Source organism: Camelina sativa, chromosome 11 (genome assembly GCF_030686135.1).
Source record: "Camelina sativa cultivar CO46 ecotype springtype chromosome 11, ASM3068613v1".
NCBI classification, from domain to species: domain Eukaryota; kingdom Viridiplantae; phylum Streptophyta; class Magnoliopsida; order Brassicales; family Brassicaceae; genus Camelina; species Camelina sativa.
The window spans coordinates 3,750,271-3,769,932 of NC_141890.1; the positions used below are offsets into that span (position 1 = coordinate 3,750,271).

The 19,662-nt window shown below is 36.9% G+C and overlaps 4 protein-coding genes across 5 annotated transcripts; 3 read left to right on the forward strand and 1 right to left on the reverse strand.

Moving 5' to 3' along the window:
• Window positions 1–1,116: 1,116 nt before the first annotated feature.
• LOC104721524 (putative protein phosphatase 2C 61) lies at window positions 1,117–3,350 on the forward strand. The gene is made up of 5 exons (XM_010439526.3): window positions 1,117–1,566; window positions 1,701–1,955; window positions 2,067–2,184; window positions 2,272–2,495; window positions 2,782–3,350. Exons 1-5 carry the CDS (start codon window positions 1,378–1,380, stop codon window positions 2,974–2,976), a joined length of 981 nt encoding a protein of 326 aa, XP_010437828.2. The 5' UTR covers window positions 1,117–1,377; the 3' UTR covers window positions 2,977–3,350.
• A 377-nt stretch (window positions 3,351–3,727) lies between these two features.
• LOC104721525 (vacuolar-processing enzyme gamma-isozyme) lies at window positions 3,728–6,931 on the forward strand. Its single transcript, XM_010439527.3, has 9 exons — window positions 3,728–4,415; window positions 4,561–4,725; window positions 4,825–4,981; window positions 5,064–5,149; window positions 5,231–5,430; window positions 5,525–5,573; window positions 5,669–5,878; window positions 5,971–6,177; window positions 6,526–6,931. The coding sequence occupies exons 1-9, from the start codon at window positions 4,197–4,199 to the stop codon at window positions 6,706–6,708; spliced, it is 1,476 nt and encodes a 491-aa protein (XP_010437829.1). The 5' UTR covers window positions 3,728–4,196; the 3' UTR covers window positions 6,709–6,931.
• Window positions 6,932–6,998: 67 nt separating this feature from the next.
• On the reverse strand, window positions 6,999–9,103 carry LOC104729971 (uncharacterized). Its single transcript, XM_010439528.3, has 4 exons — window positions 8,272–9,103; window positions 7,822–7,929; window positions 7,367–7,534; window positions 6,999–7,223 (listed from the first exon to the last, which is right to left on the reverse strand). The coding sequence occupies exons 1-4, from the start codon at window positions 8,371–8,373 to the stop codon at window positions 7,095–7,097; spliced, it is 507 nt and encodes a 168-aa protein (XP_010437830.1). The 5' UTR covers window positions 8,374–9,103; the 3' UTR covers window positions 6,999–7,094.
• A 2,025-nt stretch (window positions 9,104–11,128) lies between these two features.
• LOC104721528 (uncharacterized) lies at window positions 11,129–19,589 on the forward strand. Of its 2 annotated transcripts, none has more exons than XM_010439530.3 (22): window positions 11,129–12,388; window positions 12,827–12,942; window positions 13,030–13,238; window positions 13,559–13,678; window positions 13,753–13,881; window positions 13,978–14,103; window positions 14,354–14,409; window positions 14,520–14,619; window positions 14,689–14,806; window positions 14,915–15,124; window positions 15,464–15,785; window positions 15,959–16,052; window positions 16,189–16,297; window positions 16,437–16,708; window positions 16,920–17,047; window positions 17,160–17,394; window positions 17,632–17,820; window positions 17,942–18,222; window positions 18,310–18,514; window positions 18,622–18,864; window positions 18,978–19,066; window positions 19,156–19,589. In XM_010439530.3, the coding sequence occupies exons 1-22, from the start codon at window positions 11,550–11,552 to the stop codon at window positions 19,301–19,303; spliced, it is 4,338 nt and encodes a 1,445-aa protein (XP_010437832.2). In that variant the 5' UTR covers window positions 11,129–11,549; the 3' UTR covers window positions 19,304–19,589. The 2 variants fall into 2 exon arrangements, with proteins under 2 accessions (XP_010437832.2, XP_087329917.1); XM_087473791.1 differs by having other exon boundaries at window positions 11,269–12,388; window positions 14,354–14,422.
• The last annotated feature ends 73 nt before the right edge of the window (window positions 19,590–19,662 follow it).

The window sequence follows — 19,662 nt, forward strand, 5'->3', positions numbered from 1 at the left end:
CTTTTCGTTTACAAAAGTGCGAAATTTAATATTAATGTAATTCATTATTTTAATATTTTAAAAACTATAATAATGCAACACAACTAAAAATATTGGAGAGAAAATTAACCATATCACCCATACCATTTACTACGTTGTAAGTTTGTAACATATAAAATAAAACGAATATTGATAACGTTTACATGATCACCTGTAAGACGCTAACTTTTCGTATCGTCGTCGCAAATAATCTCCATCGGTTATGAATAACAACACTTGCAAGAAACGTTGGAGCGCGTATACAGTATAACTATGTCAATTCGGAAGTATCTCTTGTAAAATAATAAGTTGAACTGTATACATTAAAAAAAAAACAAAAAAGAGTTGTTTAAAGTCAATCTCTAATTTTCAGAGTTTGCTTAAGCGTTACTAAAACTTTGAAAGATCAATACTGTTATGTTCAATAAGTATACTTATAGATTGATCTGTCAGGTTTTAATTGGTCTAATCTAGTTATTATACTCCAATTCTCTATTTTCTTCTTTCTTATGTACATATACTTAATTAGCAAGCTTTTGGCATATGTGGATACATGATTCTTCCTTTAATTAATTACATATTTGACAGCAGAAAATTAGTAGGAATTAAATATTTGACGCGTCTAAACTTGTGGGCAATGACACAGCAGAACAAGAATCCCCGTCGGTAAATTTTTGTTGATAACTTGAAACTTGAAACTTGAAACTCTTGTTAATATTCTCGAATAAATCAAATTAGTAGTTTAATCAAGATACTAATCACACCACGTCATGTGCCCTTTCAACTGAATATTGGGATAGTCCGGAGAGTTTTTTCAACTTTATTGATTAATTGTAAATTGTTATACGTTGTCACTGCCACCAATTGCCTTACAATTACACAAGCTATATTAAATTCTTAATTTACTATGTCAAATGATTCGGTTTCTCATTTAGTCGACACACAACTTCCCTGTATTCTTTAATTCTAATTGGCGGCAACGATTCATTTTTAAATTCTTTATTTTGGCAGGTAATCAAATATATATGATTAACAAAAAGATTCAATAATTTTTTTAAAATGGTTATATATAATATAGAGTATAGATCGACCGCCTCTGAATTGAATTATTCTTCCTTAATGCCTAAAGATACAAGTCATCGGAATGAATATATATATTTAACCATGTGAAATATAAAACTAATGTATTTATATATTCCTAAATAAGATTCACAAAAGGCTATAAAACTGGGGTTATATGCAATAAGCAAAGTCGTGTATCAAACTCTTTCATTTGTTTTATCATCTCGCCTCTTACATAACAAACCAAAAAAAAAAAAAAGCAAAATACAAAAAAAAAAAAAAAAAAAGAGAAGAAATATGGGATTTTGTTCGTGTATATCCTCAGGAGGATCAACTGATCGTAATCAGATTTATGAGATAACTGATTATGGACAAGAGAATGCAGTTTTATACTCTGACCACCATGATGTTCCTCAAGGCTTTGGCTCTGTCTCTTCTTTAGCTGGAGGAAAGGGCTTGAACCAAGATGCTGCCATTCTCCACCTGGTACTCAAAATTTCTAATTCTTACCAAATAAAATCATTTTCGTCGTATAAATTAATATATATATATATATATATATGTTTGTCACAACAAATAATTTGTTTTTGATGAAATGAAATGAAATGGTAAAATTGTAGGGATATGGAACAGAAGAAGGAGCGTTATGTGGAGTATTTGATGGGCATGGAGAGAAAGGTGAGTTCGTAAGCAAGATCGTAAGGAACCAGTTGCCATCTATACTCTTAGGTCATATGAATAATCATTCAGTGACTCGAGACTGGAAACTCATTTGCGAAACTACGTGTTTGGAGATGGACAAACGAATTCTTAAAGTTAAAAAGATTAATGATTGCTCTTCTTCTGGAACTACTGCTGTTCTCGCCGTTAAACATGTAAGTTAATCATATCTTCAATGTTTCTACGGCTTCAAATTATGCCATGTTAATTATTATTCATTTTTTTTTCGAACTTTTGTATTAATAACAACAATATAAATTAAACAGGGAAATCAAGTGATGGTGGCAAATCTTGGAGACTCAAGGGCTGTGATGATTGGAACAAGCGAAAATGGAGAAACCAAGGTGGTTCAGTTGACCAATGACTTAAAGCCAAGTGTGCCAAGTAAGTTATGGAAAAAAAAAGTGATGTTGTAAACAATGATACGTACCGGTTTCATTATTGTTAAACATTTATGGATTGATATTGCAGGCGAAGCGGATAGGATAAGGAAACGAAACGGAAGGGTATTGGCTTTGGAGTCAGAACCTCACATTCTAAGAGTTTGGCTTCCAACTGAAAACCGGCCAGGCCTAGCCATGTCGCGGGCTTTTGGTGATTTCCTCCTTAAAAGCTACGGTGTCATTGCGACTCCACAAGTCTCTACGCATCAAATCACTCCCCGCGACCAATATCTAGTCCTTGCTTCAGACGGGGTACGTAAATCTACTAAACCTAAATTAGAATACTGCCAAATCCCTAAGTTCTATTTTGGTTACTACTATTAATTAAAAACAGAACCAAAATCCATGTTCTGTTGTGGCCCAACCATTTAAGGCTTTTGTTAATTATTTTATTAATCAAATTACAGTAGACCCAAACAATAGGCTAGATTGAAAGTAAAGCCCAAGTTTTAAAATAAAATATTATTAATTTAATAATAGGATGATCCAAGTTAAAAAATAATGACCCAATTTTCTTTTGTTTCTTCTTGTGTAATAGGTGTGGGATGTACTTAGTAACGAAGAGGTAGCTACGGTGGTGATGAAGTCGGAAAGTGAGGCAGGAGCGGCCAACGCCGTGGCAGAGGCGGCTACGAGTGCGTGGATCCAGAAATATCCAACGGCTAAGGTTGATGATATCTCAGTTGTGTGCCTCTCTATCAACAAAAAGCATTGTCCTCAGCCACAATTATGAATTAATAAAACCCAACTTGGTGAAAGAGAATGCAAAGAATAATGACACGACAGCTCACTCAATACTTTTATGTTTCGTAAGAGTGATCGTGACTGTGTGTATATATAAATCTATGTATACCGTTGTAAGTAAAGTCGTGTGATTATTAGGAAAAAAAAAAAGAAAGAAAAAAAAAAAGATTTTAATTAGGAATGGTGTGTCGTCGTCGTGTCGTGGGATAAAAGCAACAGAGACTGGAGACATTTTGGACACACGTCGCGGGAATCTAATGTGTAGTTTATTGGACTGGCTCAGTTCAAGTTGATTCTGTCCAGTAATAGCAGCTCTATGCATTTGATAATAACATATACCAAAATGATATTGATTTTGTCCAATATCTTATTTTTGTCAAAACACCATTAACACCAAATTATCTAACGACTCAATAATAATGGACGCCTTGAGTTTGATTGCTTATAATAGTACTATGAAGAATCAAGTTCGTAGAAGAAAACTAAGAGGCAGAAAGAAACAAAAGTCATATTGCCGAGCCGAAGTATCCAAAACAAAATATTCGTTTTCTTTTAAGGAACCTTTGCTAACAGATAGACTTGAAAGGAAAAGATTCCATATTTTGTTGCCACACAAAATTTGGCATTTTTTATTTCAGACATAAAAGAGTATGTAATAACTCAGCCGATCTTTAAAAACTAAGCCGATCTTTTAAAAATCTGAACATTATTAATAACTCAGTCATCTTGATATTGGTTTCGAGGTCATTTATACACGTTTGACATGATTACCTATTTTTCTCCTTTTACATATGATTTTCATGTTCTTCTTTTTTTATTCAGATAGTCTCCTCTTTTACTCATGAAATTTGTGAATTACAAATTTACAATGAAACAATTCAAAAATGTGACTATAATTGAATTCATGTCCTTTTTTTTATATAACAAATTAATCAATAAAAAATCATACATAATTCGCTAGCCAATGTTAAAAAAGGAAGAGCCAGCACGCAATAGAATTTATCAAAATAAGGGTAAGCAATTTATAAAACTAAATAAGTAAATATCGAAAAAAATTAAGCTTGCGTGTTTTATTATATAAACCAAACCAACCAACGTATTGTGTTCTCCAATCAGACACAAGATTCAACTAACTGAAAAAAAAAAGATTCCTATCAACATCACTCTCGTCATTCGCCGCCTGATATCCAAAAACCCCGGGCCAAAAAGATGACACGTGTCGACGTCGGCGTTCCTCTTCTCCTTCTCTTCCTTGCGCCGATCGCCGTCTCCGCCGCAAGAAACGGTCCTGACGATGTTATCAAACTCCCGTCGCAAGCTACTCGGTTCTTCCGTCCTGCTCAAGACAACGACGATGATTCTAACGCCGGTACTAGGTGGGCTGTTTTAGTCGCCGGATCGAGCGGATATGATAATTACAGGCATCAGGTACGTACTGTCTCTCGGATTCCTCTGTTTTTTTTTCTTTTATAGACCTTGTTCTGTATTTGTGCAAGTTTAGTTTAGTCAAGTTTGGCAGCTGATGAACTTATGATAGTAGTTTACTTATTGAGTTTTACTAACTTTTTTTCAGGCTGATGTATGCCATGCTTATCAACTTCTGAGGAAAGGTGGGTTGAAAGATGAGAATATTGTGGTATTCATGTATGATGATATTGCATACCATCACGCGAATCCAAGGCCTGGAACCCTTATCAACAGCCCTCATGGCAAAGATGTTTATCAAGGAGTTCCCAAGGTCTTTTTTCATTTCTTACTATCTTTTCGAGTTTTTAGTTATGTTGTTGTTGCTGTGAGTTTTACTTGATTGGTTGTTGGGATTTTTCTCGTGCGGCAGGATTACACTGGAGATGATGTTAACGTTGATAATCTATTTGCTGTCATCCTTGGAGACAAAACTGCTGTTAAAGGGGGAAGTGGCAAGGTTGTGGATAGTGGTCCAAATGATCATATCTTTATATTCTACACTGACCATGGTGGTCCTGGAATTTTAGGTGAGTTTATTAGTATAACCCAGAGACTGGATGGGATGGTTTAGATCAAAGTTAGTGATGGTTCTTTGTCTTTTATTTGCAGGCATGCCGACTTCTCCTTACTTATATGCAAATGATCTGAATGATGTTCTGAGGAAAAAACATGCTTTAGGAACCTATAAAAGCTTGGTAAATCGCCAAGGTTCCTCTGATATACTTTTGTTGTTCGTGTGACTTGTGAGTAATAATACTAAAAGGCAAAACCTGTAGGTGTTTTATCTTGAAGCTTGTGAATCTGGAAGTATCTTTGAAGGGGTTCTTCCAGAGGGTTTGAATATCTATGCCACAACTGCATCAAACGCCGAAGAAAGCAGTTGGGGTACCTATTGCCCTGGAGATGAACCTAGTCCTCCACCCGAGTATGACACTTGTTTAGGTGACTTGTACAGTGTTGCTTGGATGGAAGATAGGTAAGCTAATGAATCCTAACAAGAGTAGCAGTGTTCTATTTCTCATGTTTTATGAATCTCATGTATTGATTCTGATTTGTTTAAAATGCAACAGTGGTGTGCACAATTTACAGACTGAGACTCTGCAGCAGCAATATGAACTTGTAAGCTTCTATAGAAAGCCTGTAATGATGTAGATTAAACTTTCTCAGCTGTAAATTAGATTGTTAGCAAATAAGTGTGTCTCTGTGTGTTTCAGGTGAAAAGGAGGACTGCACCTACCGAGTATTCTTATGGTTCTCATGTCATGCAATATGGCGATGTAGGACTTAGCAAGGATCTGCTCGACCTTTATATGGGAACAAACCCTGCCAATGAAAATTTCACCTTTGTGGACGCGAATTCACTGAAGCCACCTTCAAGAGTTACAAATCAGCGTGATGCAGATCTTGTCCACTTTTGGGAAAAGGTTATTTGCCCATTCTTGTTTGCATCTTTTGGATACTCTGTGGTTTCGTGGATTACTAATAAGTTCCTTTGCATGTTATTGTTTTAATGAAGTACCGGAAAGCACCAGAAGGTTCCGCTAGGAAAACAGAAGCTCATAAGCAACTACTTGAAGTCATGTCTCACAGACTTCATGTTGACAATAGTGTAATGCTCGTTGGAAAAATCTTGTTTGGTATTTCGGATGGTCCTATAGTGCTAAACAAAGTACGTTCTGCTGGGAAACCGCTAGTCGATGACTGGAACTGCCTCAAAAATATGGTAAATAAATACGTCACTTGCCCCTTAAAGACTTTGTTGAGCCAATCTTATCATCAACCCTTATGGTTAGAATTGAAAAACGTATTGGTATAGTCATGGGATCACATCGATCATTATGTACCATGGAAAAAATCTCACAGAGGTTGGCTGTGGAGCCCAGCACTCTATATAATTAGCCACTTGCGTTGCTAGATTATGTATAGTAATCACTTCATAAATCTGGGCCATACTGATTGTGACGCAGGACTCTGTTTACTCTTATCCTATGTTTATGAAAGAGTATCAAATTACAAACTTATTGACGTTTCATATAGGGAAGAACTGTATAACCTTCTTTGTGTTGTTTAGGTGAGAGCTTTTGAGAGGCACTGTGGATCGCTGTCTCAGTACGGTATGAAGCACATGAGGTCTTTTGCAAACATCTGCAACGCAGGGATCCAAATGGAGCAAATGGAGGAGGCAGCTTCACAGGCTTGTACCACAATCCCACCTGGTCCTTGGAGCTCGCTTCACCGCGGATTCAGTGCATAAAACTCTAAACCCTCTCCGCATTTGTTTATACCACCAATCGTCATAGCCAAAATATTGTTATTTCGATTGGTATACTGCTTCAATCCATTATCCTCTATGTAAATCTCACTATCATTTCCCTCTTCAGTGTATAATTATTTTAAATTATCCATTTGCCTTGTACAAATGCTTGTAGAACTAAAGTTAATGTATAGATTATACTATAGAAGGATTGTTTATTATATAATGTTCTTGCAAATTCTCAAACTTATGGATGATTCACTTATTGTAGCAGAAACAGCCGAGGAAAATAGAAAAAGAGAAATTTATTAGAACTTGAGTAATTATCATCTCATGGTTTTTACATACACCAAGTGTGCAGTGAATCAGAAAATAGACAATAGACTTTACTTGGTGGTGACGCTGAAGCTTGCACGGAAGTTCGAAATCATTACGGGGCACTCGCCCTTCTCATCATACTCTGTGAATTCCTCACCACTCGACAAATCAATCTCATCATATTTGGTCCCAGATTCCTGTTAAGGCCAAAAGAACTCAGTTCATGAGAGCTTTAAGTAGTATTGAGCATCAAAGATTACTGGAAACAAAGCTTGGAGTTCTTTGTCCAGACAACATGTTGTATGAAATCAGAAACCTAAGTGAGAGTGTTACGACTTACAGCTTCAGCTTTCCAATATCCACCAAATCCGAAATCCACAGGTTCATAGCCACGACAGTCAAAGACCATAAGAGGGGCATGTACTCCAGCCTCAGAATCTTCCAGAGTTAAAGGTCGACCTTTCCCAGGAATCATTGTCACATTCCCTTCCCTTCCACAGAACTTACACTAGAATAACTCATGGAGACAAAACAATCAAATTCTCAGTATTAAAAACATTGTGAAACAGAATGAGATAAGAAAGAAACGTTTCTTATGAGCAGAGAATCAGATCAAGTAATAATGCCAGAGATCATCCAAAACACAGCTCTAATTCCTAAAATCATGATATGTTGCTACCAAACCTCCCACAGCCAATATTTGCTTTATTTTGACATTAACTTATATTGAAAAGCACAAAGAATGATCTCAAACATACTAAGGAGAGATCAAGAAAGAGGCAGGATCGAAATTACCTTCTGAACAAGATGGCAAGTACCCCTACCTCCCGGAGGAGTAAATGTCTCATTCAAAGTCACACATGTTTCTTTAGGAGTCACCTCTCCACATCTTTCACATTTCAACTAATATACAAGAAGAAACAAAAAAACATTATGTTAATATAACGAAGTATACAAAAGATGACTTGGTTTCCCATACACAACAAAGCAAAGACCAAGCAGGAGCATTATTCATCATCCCTTCATATACCAAGTGTTAACATGCTCATCCTATTTTGATCTTAAACACTAAAAATAAACAAAAAAGCCCTAAGAATTAATTCCTTGAAAGACTCAAATTCCATAGGAATCTGTGATTCAAAAGGCGAAATCAAAACCCTTAGAAGCTCGACTAGTTCAATCCAATCATAGACCCAAACTAAAACGAGGGAAATCGAAGCAATAAAAAAAGTGGTGCGAAGAGACCTTGAAGAGGTAAGGGAAGTTGGGATCTTCGCAGCCACCGGAAGGCTGGAGATTAGTGAGACTGTCGAGATCAGCCGTGATTTTAAGCACATAGTTCACCATTCTTATTTCTCTTCCTCCTTGATTTTTTTGCTTTCTTTTTTGTGTTTGTTTCGTCGTCGTCCTTTGTTCAGGGAAAGTAGAAAAATTATTGAAGACGGCCTTCTTCTTTTTCTTATTTATCAAATGTCCCCCCAAAGAAAAAGAAAAAAAAGGTTCGATACCAAATCACATATTTGAAGAAAGCCCAATTCAAGTTTTTTTTTTTTATAAATTCTAAAGCAAAAGAGCCCAATACCTTTTTAGATCTAATTGTTTTATGCCCTATACAAGTTTCTATTTGGGATCATTTGATATTTTATAGGTCTTTTTAGTAAATCATTTAAATCTTTGTTTTTCAATTTGAAATCACAACAAAAATAAATAAAACAAAATAATAATGTCTATACAGAAATGCATCAAAATCAAAATTTGTAATGTATATAAAGCAAAATCATAGCACTAAACACAACATTACTATATAAAAAATGAACACCATCAGCAAACTGCAAACCTAGTGAGTGACAATCAAGAGAATTCAAACCATGATTAGTCAAGATTTATTCCTATGTCCAACCAAGATAGGAAAAAAAAAATCCAAAATACCAATGGAGAAAATCAGAAAATTCGATTAGATAAACTTCTTTTACGATATATAAAAAAAACACACGTTAAACATCCCCTATGGAATATATGTATAGCCTATATAGAAAAGCTTTCTCCAATGCTACGCTTTGTTCATTATTGTTGACACAAAGTGACACGAAAACAAGAAAGAAATGAAAATAAATGTAAAACTCGTGTGCGTGTAGTGGGAACGCACCAACACGCAACCTCTTGGAGGAATCGTCAACAACCAAACACGTTGAACAAAAAGTCAATCTAGTGTCTTGCCATTTGGCTTGATGTCGGTTTCGCTACACTGAGGGAAAGCCACACGTACATCTAAGTTAGCTTCATCCTCAATCAATCCCGAACTCATATATTCTTGTCAAGTCCGTCATTTCTTCCGCATTATTGTCGTCATTATCCCTTTTTTGTTTTTGTAATCAGTATTTTACCATTAAACCGTGACAAGTACTATCTTCTTCATTCTCCAACACATAAATATAAAGTTCGAAAACAAAATAATTAAAAAATTATTGATCTTGGCCCCACTATGATTAACCGTTAAACTATCACTTTCGCAATTCACTTCTTGTAGTTACTTTGACAAATTTTCGTAAGAAACTAGTATTTTCTTATTCTTCTTATGTTTGCATGTAACGCAAGATAGATAATTAAAAATATATGATACGTGAAGCCACTCGAAATATAAACTAAGCTACCTTGAAAATTAATGGTGAACCTTTGACTTGTGAATATGGATTATTGTTTAGTAAAACTTTGGCCCATAATTTTCTACGGTCAACAAACAACAAGTTCATGCTTTATATGTTTTTCGTTTAACACATTAATTAAAGTGAAGAATTTTCTTTGTCTCGTGAAAGTTCTATATATATATATATATATATATATATATATCAGATTATCCAAATTTTGCAAGATTTATTTTGATATATTAAAAGTTACAAAACAATCGCAATGAAATAAAACCATCTATATATCTAATTAATATATTACAATTTCATTTTAGCGTTAACATTGTTTACTGTGGTGATGTAACTTAAAATCTGCATGAATTTGGGTTAACTTAAAACGAAATTATTGAAAGTTGCATGTCGTTTTGCAATCATAAAAAGACATACATGTGGCAACACGAAAACGAGCTCAAACAACGTTGGAAAGATTGGAGAAACTCTTGATCAGTCAGTGAGGTTTGCGTTTGGGAGATGTGTGGATTGGAATTTGAATCCGGATAAGGGTTTAGGATCTTCAAAATAAATATGTACGTGAAGATCAATATGTAAATATTTTCGATAAACTTTACGTTTTTTCTGCGGACACAACTGATTTTTACCAAATTATTCAAAGTTCCTTGGCGATTATATAAGTGTAGTAGTAGATATGAACCATATGTGTAAATATTTTATCATATTTTGTTCGATCTTTCTCACGTTTAGGAAAGATGCTGTCATGTAAGCATAAAATCGCATCTCAAGACCATATAGTATAGACATTAATCTCAAATTAGCTTAACCAGAATGATGAAGTTGAGGAAATGCTCTATTTTTTTAATATTAAAAAAGTACATTAATTGAAACTGTTAAAATGTTATGGATTTTAGGAAAATGGCAAGATACATCAAGATCAAACTATCCTTGTCTAAGAGACCACCTAGCTTAATTAGGAACCCTAAAGGAAACAAAATGAAAAGGAAAGAAGACAAAAATCCGTGCTTCAAAACAATGAAGATGATAACATACACTGCTTCAAATCGATATGTAGTAACTATAAAACAAGAACCAATTTTTTAGAACCAAAACAATGAAACATAATAAGAACCAACATTGAACTCAAAAGGCGAAATCTTAATCTGGTCTTCTCTCTAGTTTCAAAACCCTAAAATCTCCTTATGCACATATCCAGAATTTGTTGATAGTCTCATCAATAATTAATTTGTCAAAATGACGCTATCTCGAATTCTATTATACGACACACAATACAAAAATGTGAACGTTTGATGTCGTCTTACGAAATATAGATTAATTTTGCGAAAAATAGATAATTCGTAGATATTTATTAGCATTTCCCCTTTTGTTGTTGTTGTTCAAATGAAGTTTTCAACAAAAATTAAGTGCAGCAGATCCCTTGAATTAACACTAACAACCAAAGTAATTAAAAGTCTAAAAAAGACTAATTAATTATAACTCAGTTTGGTGGTTTTAGATCAGCACGTGTAATAAACTGATTCGCTAACAAAAAAAAGAAAGTCTCACGTGTAACGCGAAAGCCTTTCTAAAAAAAAATAAAAAAAATGTCACCACCATTTTTACCAAACTAAAGCGCGCCTCTCGCTTCCTCCTTCAACCTCTTCTTCTTCTTTGCTCTCTCTCTCTCTCTCTATACAAACCCCCAACGCTATCTTCTCTCTCTCTCTTCTTCATCTCTGTATTATACAATACACACAGAGCACCACACCATGTTCTAAGTTATGTTTCTTTCTAATTTTTCGTAGAGAGACGTAACGGTTATATACGAATCCAATGTCTTCGTTGTTTTTTCTATGGAACAATGGATTCTCTCATCTTTAGAAGAAGATGATTACGAATTCGATTTCAATGTTGAGATTCTTCTCTCTCTGTTTCGCCTTCTTCATTCTCGTTTCTTCAAATCAGAACTTTGTCTTTTCGTGGGACGAGGCCGCGATTAGATTCGAACCGCCGACACCTTCTCCCTCCCCGGAGTCTTCACCAACGCCGGCGCCTTCACCAGATGACGATGATGATGTATCCACGGTTTCATGTGTGGATGACCTAGGAGGTGTTGGCTCTTTAGATTCCACGTGTAAGCTCGTCGCTGATTTGAATCTCACGCGTGACCTAAACATCATCGGGAAAGGTAACCTCCACGTTTTGCCCGGCGTTAGATTGGTTTGTCGGTTTCCTGGATGTTCGATTACGATCAATATCTCTGGGAATTTCTCGCTGGCTGAGAATTCGTCGGTTATCGCCGGAACTTTCCGTCTCGCGGCGGATAACGCTGATTTTGGGGAAGGTTCGGTAGTGGATACCACTGGATTGGCTGGAGAACCTCCGCCGGGGACTAGCGGTACGCCGGAAGGGGTTGAAGGTGCCGGTGGTGGATACGGTGGGAGAGGTGCGTGTTGTTTGTCGGATACTACTACGGAGATTCCAGAAGATGTGTTTGGCGGTGATGTTTACGGTTGGGCGTCACTTGAGAAGCCGGAGATTTATGGTAGCAGAGGTGGCTCCACGAGTAATGAGGTTGATTACGGTGGAGGTGGCGGCGGAACGGTGGCGATTGAGATTTTAGGGTATATTAGTTTAAACGGCAGCGTTTTAGCTGATGGGGCCAGTGGTGGTGTTAAAGGTGGTGGTGGGTCCGGCGGCAGTATCTTCGTCTTGGCACATAAAATGTAATTAATATTTTTTTTTCTCTCTCTTTTTGTCTTTTTCACTCTTTCTTTTGTTCTTTTAATTAATCATCTAATTGTTTCTTTCTTTTATATGACTGAGGTTTGGTATCTTAAGACTCTGCATTGGTTTCGTGAAGTTTAGAGAAAGTATTAAATAAGAGTTTGACTCTTTTTGGTTCCACATTTGGTGGTTGGTTGTAAATTGATGCAAAGTTCTTAGATTGTTTATGTTTAGGAAATAAAGTCTTTTTAGCTCTGTTGAATTGTGTGGCCCATGAATGAATGCTTAATTATTGCATTTGGCATCTACCTTTTTGATGCCATCGTCTGTGTACAATTCGCTTTGCCAAATCACAAAAAAAAGGAAATTGAACTTTGGAAGAGTTTTTTTATAGCTCCTCTTGGTTTCTGAAAATACTGTTTTGGTTCATGCTACAGGGCAGGAAATGGTCGTTTAAGTGCATCTGGAGGTGATGGTTATGCTGGTGGAGGTGGTGGACGGGTATCCGTTCATATATACAGCCGCCATTCTGACCCAAAAATCTTTTTTCATGGTTAGCTTCAGTTTGGTCTTTCAACAAGATGGTCCCCTCTTTTTATTTGTGATTGTGACAGTCCAGTTCAAAATTTACTCTTTGTAGGAGGTAGTAGTTTCGGTTGTCCAGAAAATGCTGGAGCTGCTGGAACTCTGTATGATTTTATTTCGGAGAGCTTGACTATCGATAACCACAATAAGACAACATCTACAGACACTCTTCTCCTGGAGTTCCCTAACCATCGCCTTTTCACCAATTTGTATATCCGAAATATGGCAAAGGTTGCTGTTCCCTTGCGCTGGAGCCGTGTCCAGGTTTGTGAATGTAGATATAGGGTTCTTGATACTGTAAGCATCATCTTTTGGTCACTGAAAGCCAAGTAATAATTCCTATGAACAAGTTTCATTTCATCCAGCGATACAAGCTTTTTGGTTTTTCATATGGAAGTTATGTTTGTGGTGGTGTTCTCGTTTAAATGAGTCTTGTCTCTCTTCTATATTAATCAATTGACATTTTTTTCTTCTCTGGCAGAATTATATGAAATGATGAAGTTCTATAACTAAATTTGTTTTTAAACCTTTAAGAATATTGTTGTAGGTCCTGAGAAAGTTTATACAAGTTCCCGGTTTTACAGGTTCAAGGATTGATAAGTTTGTCAAATGGTGGAGAGTTGAACTTTGGTCTAGCACGTTATGCTTCTTCTGAATTTGAATTACTTGCTGAAGAACTCTTGATGAGTAATTCTGCTATTAAGGTATCCGATTAATTTCGGAAAGATATATTTTTCTTCCTTCTACATACTATGTTAACCTCTATGATATGTATCAGGTTTACGGAGCTTTACGGATGACAGTAAAGGTGTTTTTGATGTTGAAGTCGAGAATGTTTATAGATGGCGGTGGTGTGACAATATTGGGAACTTCAATGCTCGAAATTAGTAATCTGTTGGTGCTTAAGGTATTCTAATCAAATATTTTATTATTGATTTCTTTGTCGTGCTGCTGAATTATAGACAAATTTGATGTCTTATTCTATGCTCGTTTCTTTATCTAGGAGTCCTCTGTGATCCAATCCAATGGAAATCTCGGAGTACATGGGCAGGGTCTGTTGAATCTAACAGGCACAGGGGATACAATTGAAGCACAGCGTCTGATTTTGTCTCTGTTTTATAGCATCCAGGTAAGAAAATTAAACTACATCATGCTGTTAGATGTGGGTTCAGAAAGTTGTGTCTTGGTATGACTTGGCACATGGATAAAACTTTCATTTATGTCGGATTAAGTCTTTTGATTTCCCCACTATCTCTAAGAGGGGAAAATAGATCCCTTTGCTATATTCAGGACATTTGAGTTCAGACTTAAGTGAGAACCAGTAGGAAGACGAAGACAAAAGCTATTCCTGGCTAACAGTTACTCTTTAATTCGTGAAGGTTGGAGCCGGAGCGGTTTTGCGTGGTCCTTTGCAGAATGCATCAACTGGTGGCCTGTAAGTTCTGAAGGTTCGAGCGATCCTTCCACAAAAGAATTTATCCTTTTTTATTTATTTTGTTTTCTTTGAATAAATCCTCTAAAATTTTATGGTTGGTTTATTCAAAGTACCCCAAAGCTTTACTGTCAACGCCAAGATTGCCCTGTTGAACTACTCCACCCGCCGGAGGATTGCAATGTCAATTCATCCCTTCCATTCACTCTTCAGGTGCTTGTTTACGGAAATAAGATATTACAAAAGAAGGTGTTTGCCTGTTCTAACTGGTCTCTGTTGCAGATCTGCCGAGTTGAGGATATTACTGTTGAAGGTCTCATCAAAGGATCTGTAATCCAATTCCATCTGGCTAGAACGGTAATTGTCCGCTCTTCTGGAACAATATCCGCAGAAGGGATGGGTAAGCCACATACTCATTTAAGATGATTCTCCTGATTAGTGTTTACTTTCTGTCTTTTATATATTTATATTGTGAACCAGCTTTTAAGTGATTTGATTATGCACACAGGCTGCAAAGGTGGAGTTGGGGCAGGTAGGTTTCTGAGAAGCGGTATTGGGAGTGGTGGTGGACATGGTGGTAAAGGCGGAAACGGGTGTTACAATCATACTTGCATCGAGGGTGGAGATTCTTATGGAAATGCAGACCTACCATGTGAACTTGGCAGTGGAAGTGGAAATGAAGAGTCAACAGATTCAGTTGCTGGTGGAGGAATCATTGGTAAGACATGTTGATCATTTGGTATTTGATATTTTCAACTTTCAAATAGTATCAACTTATTTCTCGTTCTTACATGATTAATTCATTGACCTAATGTAAAGCTTACTATATCTCATCTGGTTTTACCACCTACTCACTCTCTCTATTGAGAAGTGACTGGTTCACTTCGACCTGTTTCCTATCAATATACTAACTGTTTCTGAAATTCATCACTTCCCAATATTCTTTTTCTACAAATTTGTGTAGTATTTAGTTCACTTCGACCTGTTTCCTGCAATATATCAACTGTCTCTAATAAATAACTCTTTCTAATAATTTGTTTTATACCAATTTGTGAAGTGATTGGTTCACTTGAGCACCCACTTTCAAGCTTGTCACTGGAAGGCTCGATAACAACTGATGGTGAAAGTCCCAGGAAGACGCTGAAAGGCCTAAGTAATTCAAGTCTAGGACCTGGTGGTGGTTCAGGTGGAACCGTACTTTTATTCTTGCGCACACTTGAGATAGGGAGGTCTGCGATTCTCTCTAGTATTGGAGGAAATGGAAGCCTAAAGGGAGGTGGTGGGGGAAGTGGTGGAAGGATTCATTTTCACTGGTCAGACATTCCCACTGGTGATGTCTATCATCCCGTTGCCATAGTAAAGGGAAGAGTTTATGTAAGGTTTGTTATAAGAAGTCCCTACGCAACGACCTTTAATAAGATATTATGATAGCGTATTTGCGATTTCCATTCTGGAGAAACAATTCATTCTTCTTTAGTTTATGTAAGCACTCTAGTTTCTCTTCGTAATGTGCCTCTAGAACTTAACATGTGATTCCAATAATGGTTTACAGCGGAGGGATGGGTATCATTGAAGATAACGTTGGAGGGAATGGAACTTTGACTGGCAAAGCTTGTCCAGAAGGTCTCTATGGTTTATTTTGCGAGGTAGTGTTGAACTTCTATCTATGTTATTGTTTTTCTGCATCGAAACATGTTTGGATGGATTAGAGTTCTAGTTTAACACAGCTTCAACTTTCGACCAAAATTAAAAAGCATACTTCAACTATCTAATATTCTACAGGAATGTCCATCTGGCACTTATAAGAATGTTACTGGATCTGATAAAGCTCTTTGTCATCTTTGTCCGGCTAATGAGCTACCCCATCGTGCTGCATATGTCACTGTTCGAGGTACTTTTTATAATTGGAAAATTGATCAGTTTATTGGGAAATAATGATTTTCGCTGCAATGTGTTTCCCTGTCTTTATTTATATTATCCTTAATGTATCTGATACATAAAAATTGTTGTGTTTACTTGTTTCTTAACAGGCGGTGTTGCAGAAACTCCTTGTCCATATAAATGCATTTCGGATAGATACCACATGCCACACTGTTATACTACGCTTGAAGAGTTAATATACACATTTGGTGGACCCTGGTTGTTTGGTGTTCTATTAGTAGTTATGCTCCTCCTACTAGCACTTGTTTTCAGTGTCGCCCGGATGAAATTTGTTAGTGGTGACGATTTACATGGGTCTGCCCCGACCCATCATGGCTCTCAGATTGATCACTCATTTCCATTCCTCGAGTCCTTGAACGAGGTTTGCTTAATCTTTATCTTTTATCTGAGTCTGGATGAAATTTTTTGAAGTAAGATAATCATGTGAATGGAACATAACGATAAATTTTGTGATAGGATGCGAAAACATGATTATAAACCTGCGTCTGCTATCTTAATTGAGTAGATTATATACAACTGTTAAAGTGCTCCTTTCATAGTTAATGTATGAATATTGTGTTTAATTTTATCAGGTGATGGAGACGAGCAGGGTGGAGGAATCACAGGGTCACATGCATAGGATCTATTTCTTAGGTCCTAATACTTTCAGTGAACCTTGGCATCTTTCTCATACACCCCCAGAGGAAATAAAAGAGATTGTGTAAGTTAGTTATTAGTTGTTAATTTTTACCTTTTGGTGATAATATGTTTATGCTTGAACGTAGTTTTTGAAATACTTTGTTTTAGCCTCTCCTAATTTGAATTTTCTTTAGGTACGAGGCTGCATTTAATGGGTTTGTTGATGAGGTCAATGCTATAGCTGCATACCAGTGGTGGGAGGGTGCGATTTACATTATGCTTTCAGTTCTTGTCTATCCTCTTGCATGGTCATGGCAGCAATCACGCCGAAGGCTGAAATTTCAGAAACTCCGTGACTTCGTTCGATCAGAATATGACCATTCTTGTCTACGCTCTTGTCGTTCTAGAGCATTATATGAAGGGCTAAAGGTACATATTCATCTATTGAGCAATGCAGTCTACTGACTACCTCTAGAACATTGTATATATTAGCAAGAGAGAAAAGGCCAATCATAGTTTCTGAAATTGGTGAGCATAGTTTTATAGTTTTAATAGGGTCTTAGTCAAGAGGTTGGAGCTTATATGTTTTTTCAAAAAAGGTTCCTTTTCATTGTTAAAAGATGGCAAAACAAAGGATGGCGATTCATGAAAATTTGTGGTGTGCAGGTAGCTGCTACTCCTGATTTGATGTTAGGTCATCTAGATTTCTTCCTTGGTGGTGATGAAAAGAGAAGCGACCTTCCTCCTCCAGTTCATCGAAGACTTCCAATGCCTTTAATATTTGGAGGAGACGGAAGTTACATGGCCTATTACTCACTCCAAAGTGACGATATTCTGACCAGTCTTCTGAGCCAGGTCCGTTTTTTTTTTTGTTTCATATAGACTGATCTATGTGGCCTGGTCTTTTACTTGCTTCACCTATATGGATTACTGTCATTGATTGCAATATCGTAATGAATTTATCCCCTTTTTATAGTTGGTTCCACCAACCACTTGGTACCGCTTTGTTGCTGGTCTGAACGCTCAGCTGCGTCTAGTTCAGCAAGGGAAATTGAGGTCCACGTTTCGCTCTGTTCTGAGATGGATTGAAACTCATGGAAACCCTGCTTTGAAAAGACATGGTGTACGTGTCGACCTAGCTAGGTTTCAGGCATTGTCTTCGTCGTCTTGCCAGTATGGAATCCTTGTTCACACCATTGTAGATGACGTCGCATCACCAAGAAACAGTCTTGATGAAACAGAACAGCAGCATCCATGGTAAGAAATTTCACTTTGATTCTCTCTGCTGTTTATTTGCCAAGCACTGCGAAAGATCCAGACGTTCTTTAATTTTTGAATATGCAGGGGGACACAAATTGAGAACTCCTCTGATGATTTTAGGGGGAATTTGCATAGTATTCAACCCCTAAGAAGCGCAATCAACCACGTGAGGCATCGAGAGTGTGGAGAAATCATAGACATTGGAAGCTTACAATTTCTCAAAGAAGAAAAAGATGTCCTTTCCCTCATCTCCTTCTTGATTCATAACACAAAACCTGTTGGCCATCAGGTAAAGCCTCCCCTACGACTTCGTCTTTACTTCAAGCTTGTTTGCCTTTTTTATCCCTCTTAACTTGTGAGTATTTTGAAATCTGTAATTTTCCGTGGTGTTCATAGGATCTGGTTGGTCTGGTTATCTCGGTTCTACTCCTAGGAGATCTAACTCTAATGTTACTCACGCTGCTCCAACTCTACTCGATATCTTTGCTGGATGTTTTTCTCGCTATGTTTATTTTACCTCTCAGCATCATTTTCACATTCCCTGCCGGGGTCAGCGCTTTGTTTAGCCACGGACCAAGGCGCTCTGCTGGTCGCACACGCGTTTATGCATTGTGGAACGTCACATCCTTGGTCAACGTCGTAAGTATTTATCTTGATATGCAAATGCTACATCTTAAAAGTCGCCTTGTCTAGTTTTTGCAACTTCCTCTTACATGAGTACAAATCCTTTTGGGCCTGGTGGGGTTTTGCAGGTTGTTGCGTTTGTCTGTGGATATGTTCACTATCATGGCTCATCCTCTGGGAAAAAAATCCCGTATCTCCAGCCATGGAACATTAGCGTGTGAGAGAAGAAAACAAACTTCACTTTAAGTTCAAACCAAATAACACATTCCTTCTTGCATCAGCAACTAATTTCTATTTCTTTTGCAGGGATGAGAACGAATGGTGGATATTCCCAGTCGCTTTGTTTCTGTGCAAATTCTTGCAATCCCAACTTGTAAACTGGCACGTTGCAAACCTCGAGATACAAGATTACTCCTTGTATAGTGATGATTCCGAGCTGTTCTGGCAGTCGTGAGACACAATCCAAACCATAATTTTTACAAAACAAGGTGGAGGGAGCTCGTTTTTTTAAAAGGCGTCTTCTGGTTTGTGCACAAGCTGATTCAAAGATTTTTCAGGTGAATATAGCTAACTCTTAGAAAAGTAGGAAAAGAAAAGAATAATCCTGAAAACATGCTTTTATTTTGTTCCCACGCCAAGATCCATCTTGTGTTCTTTTTGGTAACATTGATGGATCTCTCGGATGATCCTGACTGGGATGTTGTTTTGTGATTTTAAATGATAAATGTCTTCACTACAAAGATTCTCTCTTTTATTGGTTTGGTAATTGTATCGGCGCACTCTTTGTCTCTCTTCTACATCCACATAATACAA

Excerpts from the sequence above, each read along its gene's own strand:
- LOC104721524 (XM_010439526.3), top strand. The coding sequence starts at position 1,378 with ATGGGATTTTGTTCGTGTATATCCTCAGGAGGATCAACTGATCGTAAT. Across the intron at positions 1,956-2,066 it reads CTGTTCTCGCCGTTAAACAT|GGAAATCAAGTGATGGTGGC; the intron begins GTAAGTTAATCA and ends TAAATTAAACAG. Across the intron at positions 2,496-2,781 it reads TAGTCCTTGCTTCAGACGGG|GTGTGGGATGTACTTAGTAA; the intron begins GTACGTAAATCT and ends CTTGTGTAATAG.
- LOC104721525 (XM_010439527.3), top strand. The coding sequence starts at position 4,197 with ATGACACGTGTCGACGTCGGCGTTCCTCTTCTCCTTCTCTTCCTTGCG. Across the intron at positions 5,431-5,524 it reads GTTGCTTGGATGGAAGATAG|TGGTGTGCACAATTTACAGA; the intron begins GTAAGCTAATGA and ends AAAATGCAACAG. Across the intron at positions 6,178-6,525 it reads GGAACTGCCTCAAAAATATG|GTGAGAGCTTTTGAGAGGCA; the intron begins GTAAATAAATAC and ends TGTGTTGTTTAG.
- LOC104729971 (XM_010439528.3), bottom strand. The coding sequence starts at position 8,373 with ATGGTGAACTATGTGCTTAAAATCACGGCTGATCTCGACAGTCTCACT. Across the intron at positions 7,930-8,271 it reads ACTTCCCTTACCTCTTCAAG|TTGAAATGTGAAAGATGTGG; the intron begins GTCTCTTCGCAC and ends CTTGTATATTAG. Across the intron at positions 7,224-7,366 it reads GATATTGGAAAGCTGAAGCT|GAATCTGGGACCAAATATGA; the intron begins GTAAGTCGTAAC and ends TGGCCTTAACAG.
- LOC104721528 (XM_010439530.3), top strand. The coding sequence starts at position 11,550 with ATGATTACGAATTCGATTTCAATGTTGAGATTCTTCTCTCTCTGTTTC. Across the intron at positions 14,807-14,914 it reads AATATCCGCAGAAGGGATGG|GCTGCAAAGGTGGAGTTGGG; the intron begins GTAAGCCACATA and ends TTATGCACACAG. Across the intron at positions 17,821-17,941 it reads TGACCAGTCTTCTGAGCCAG|TTGGTTCCACCAACCACTTG; the intron begins GTCCGTTTTTTT and ends CCCTTTTTATAG.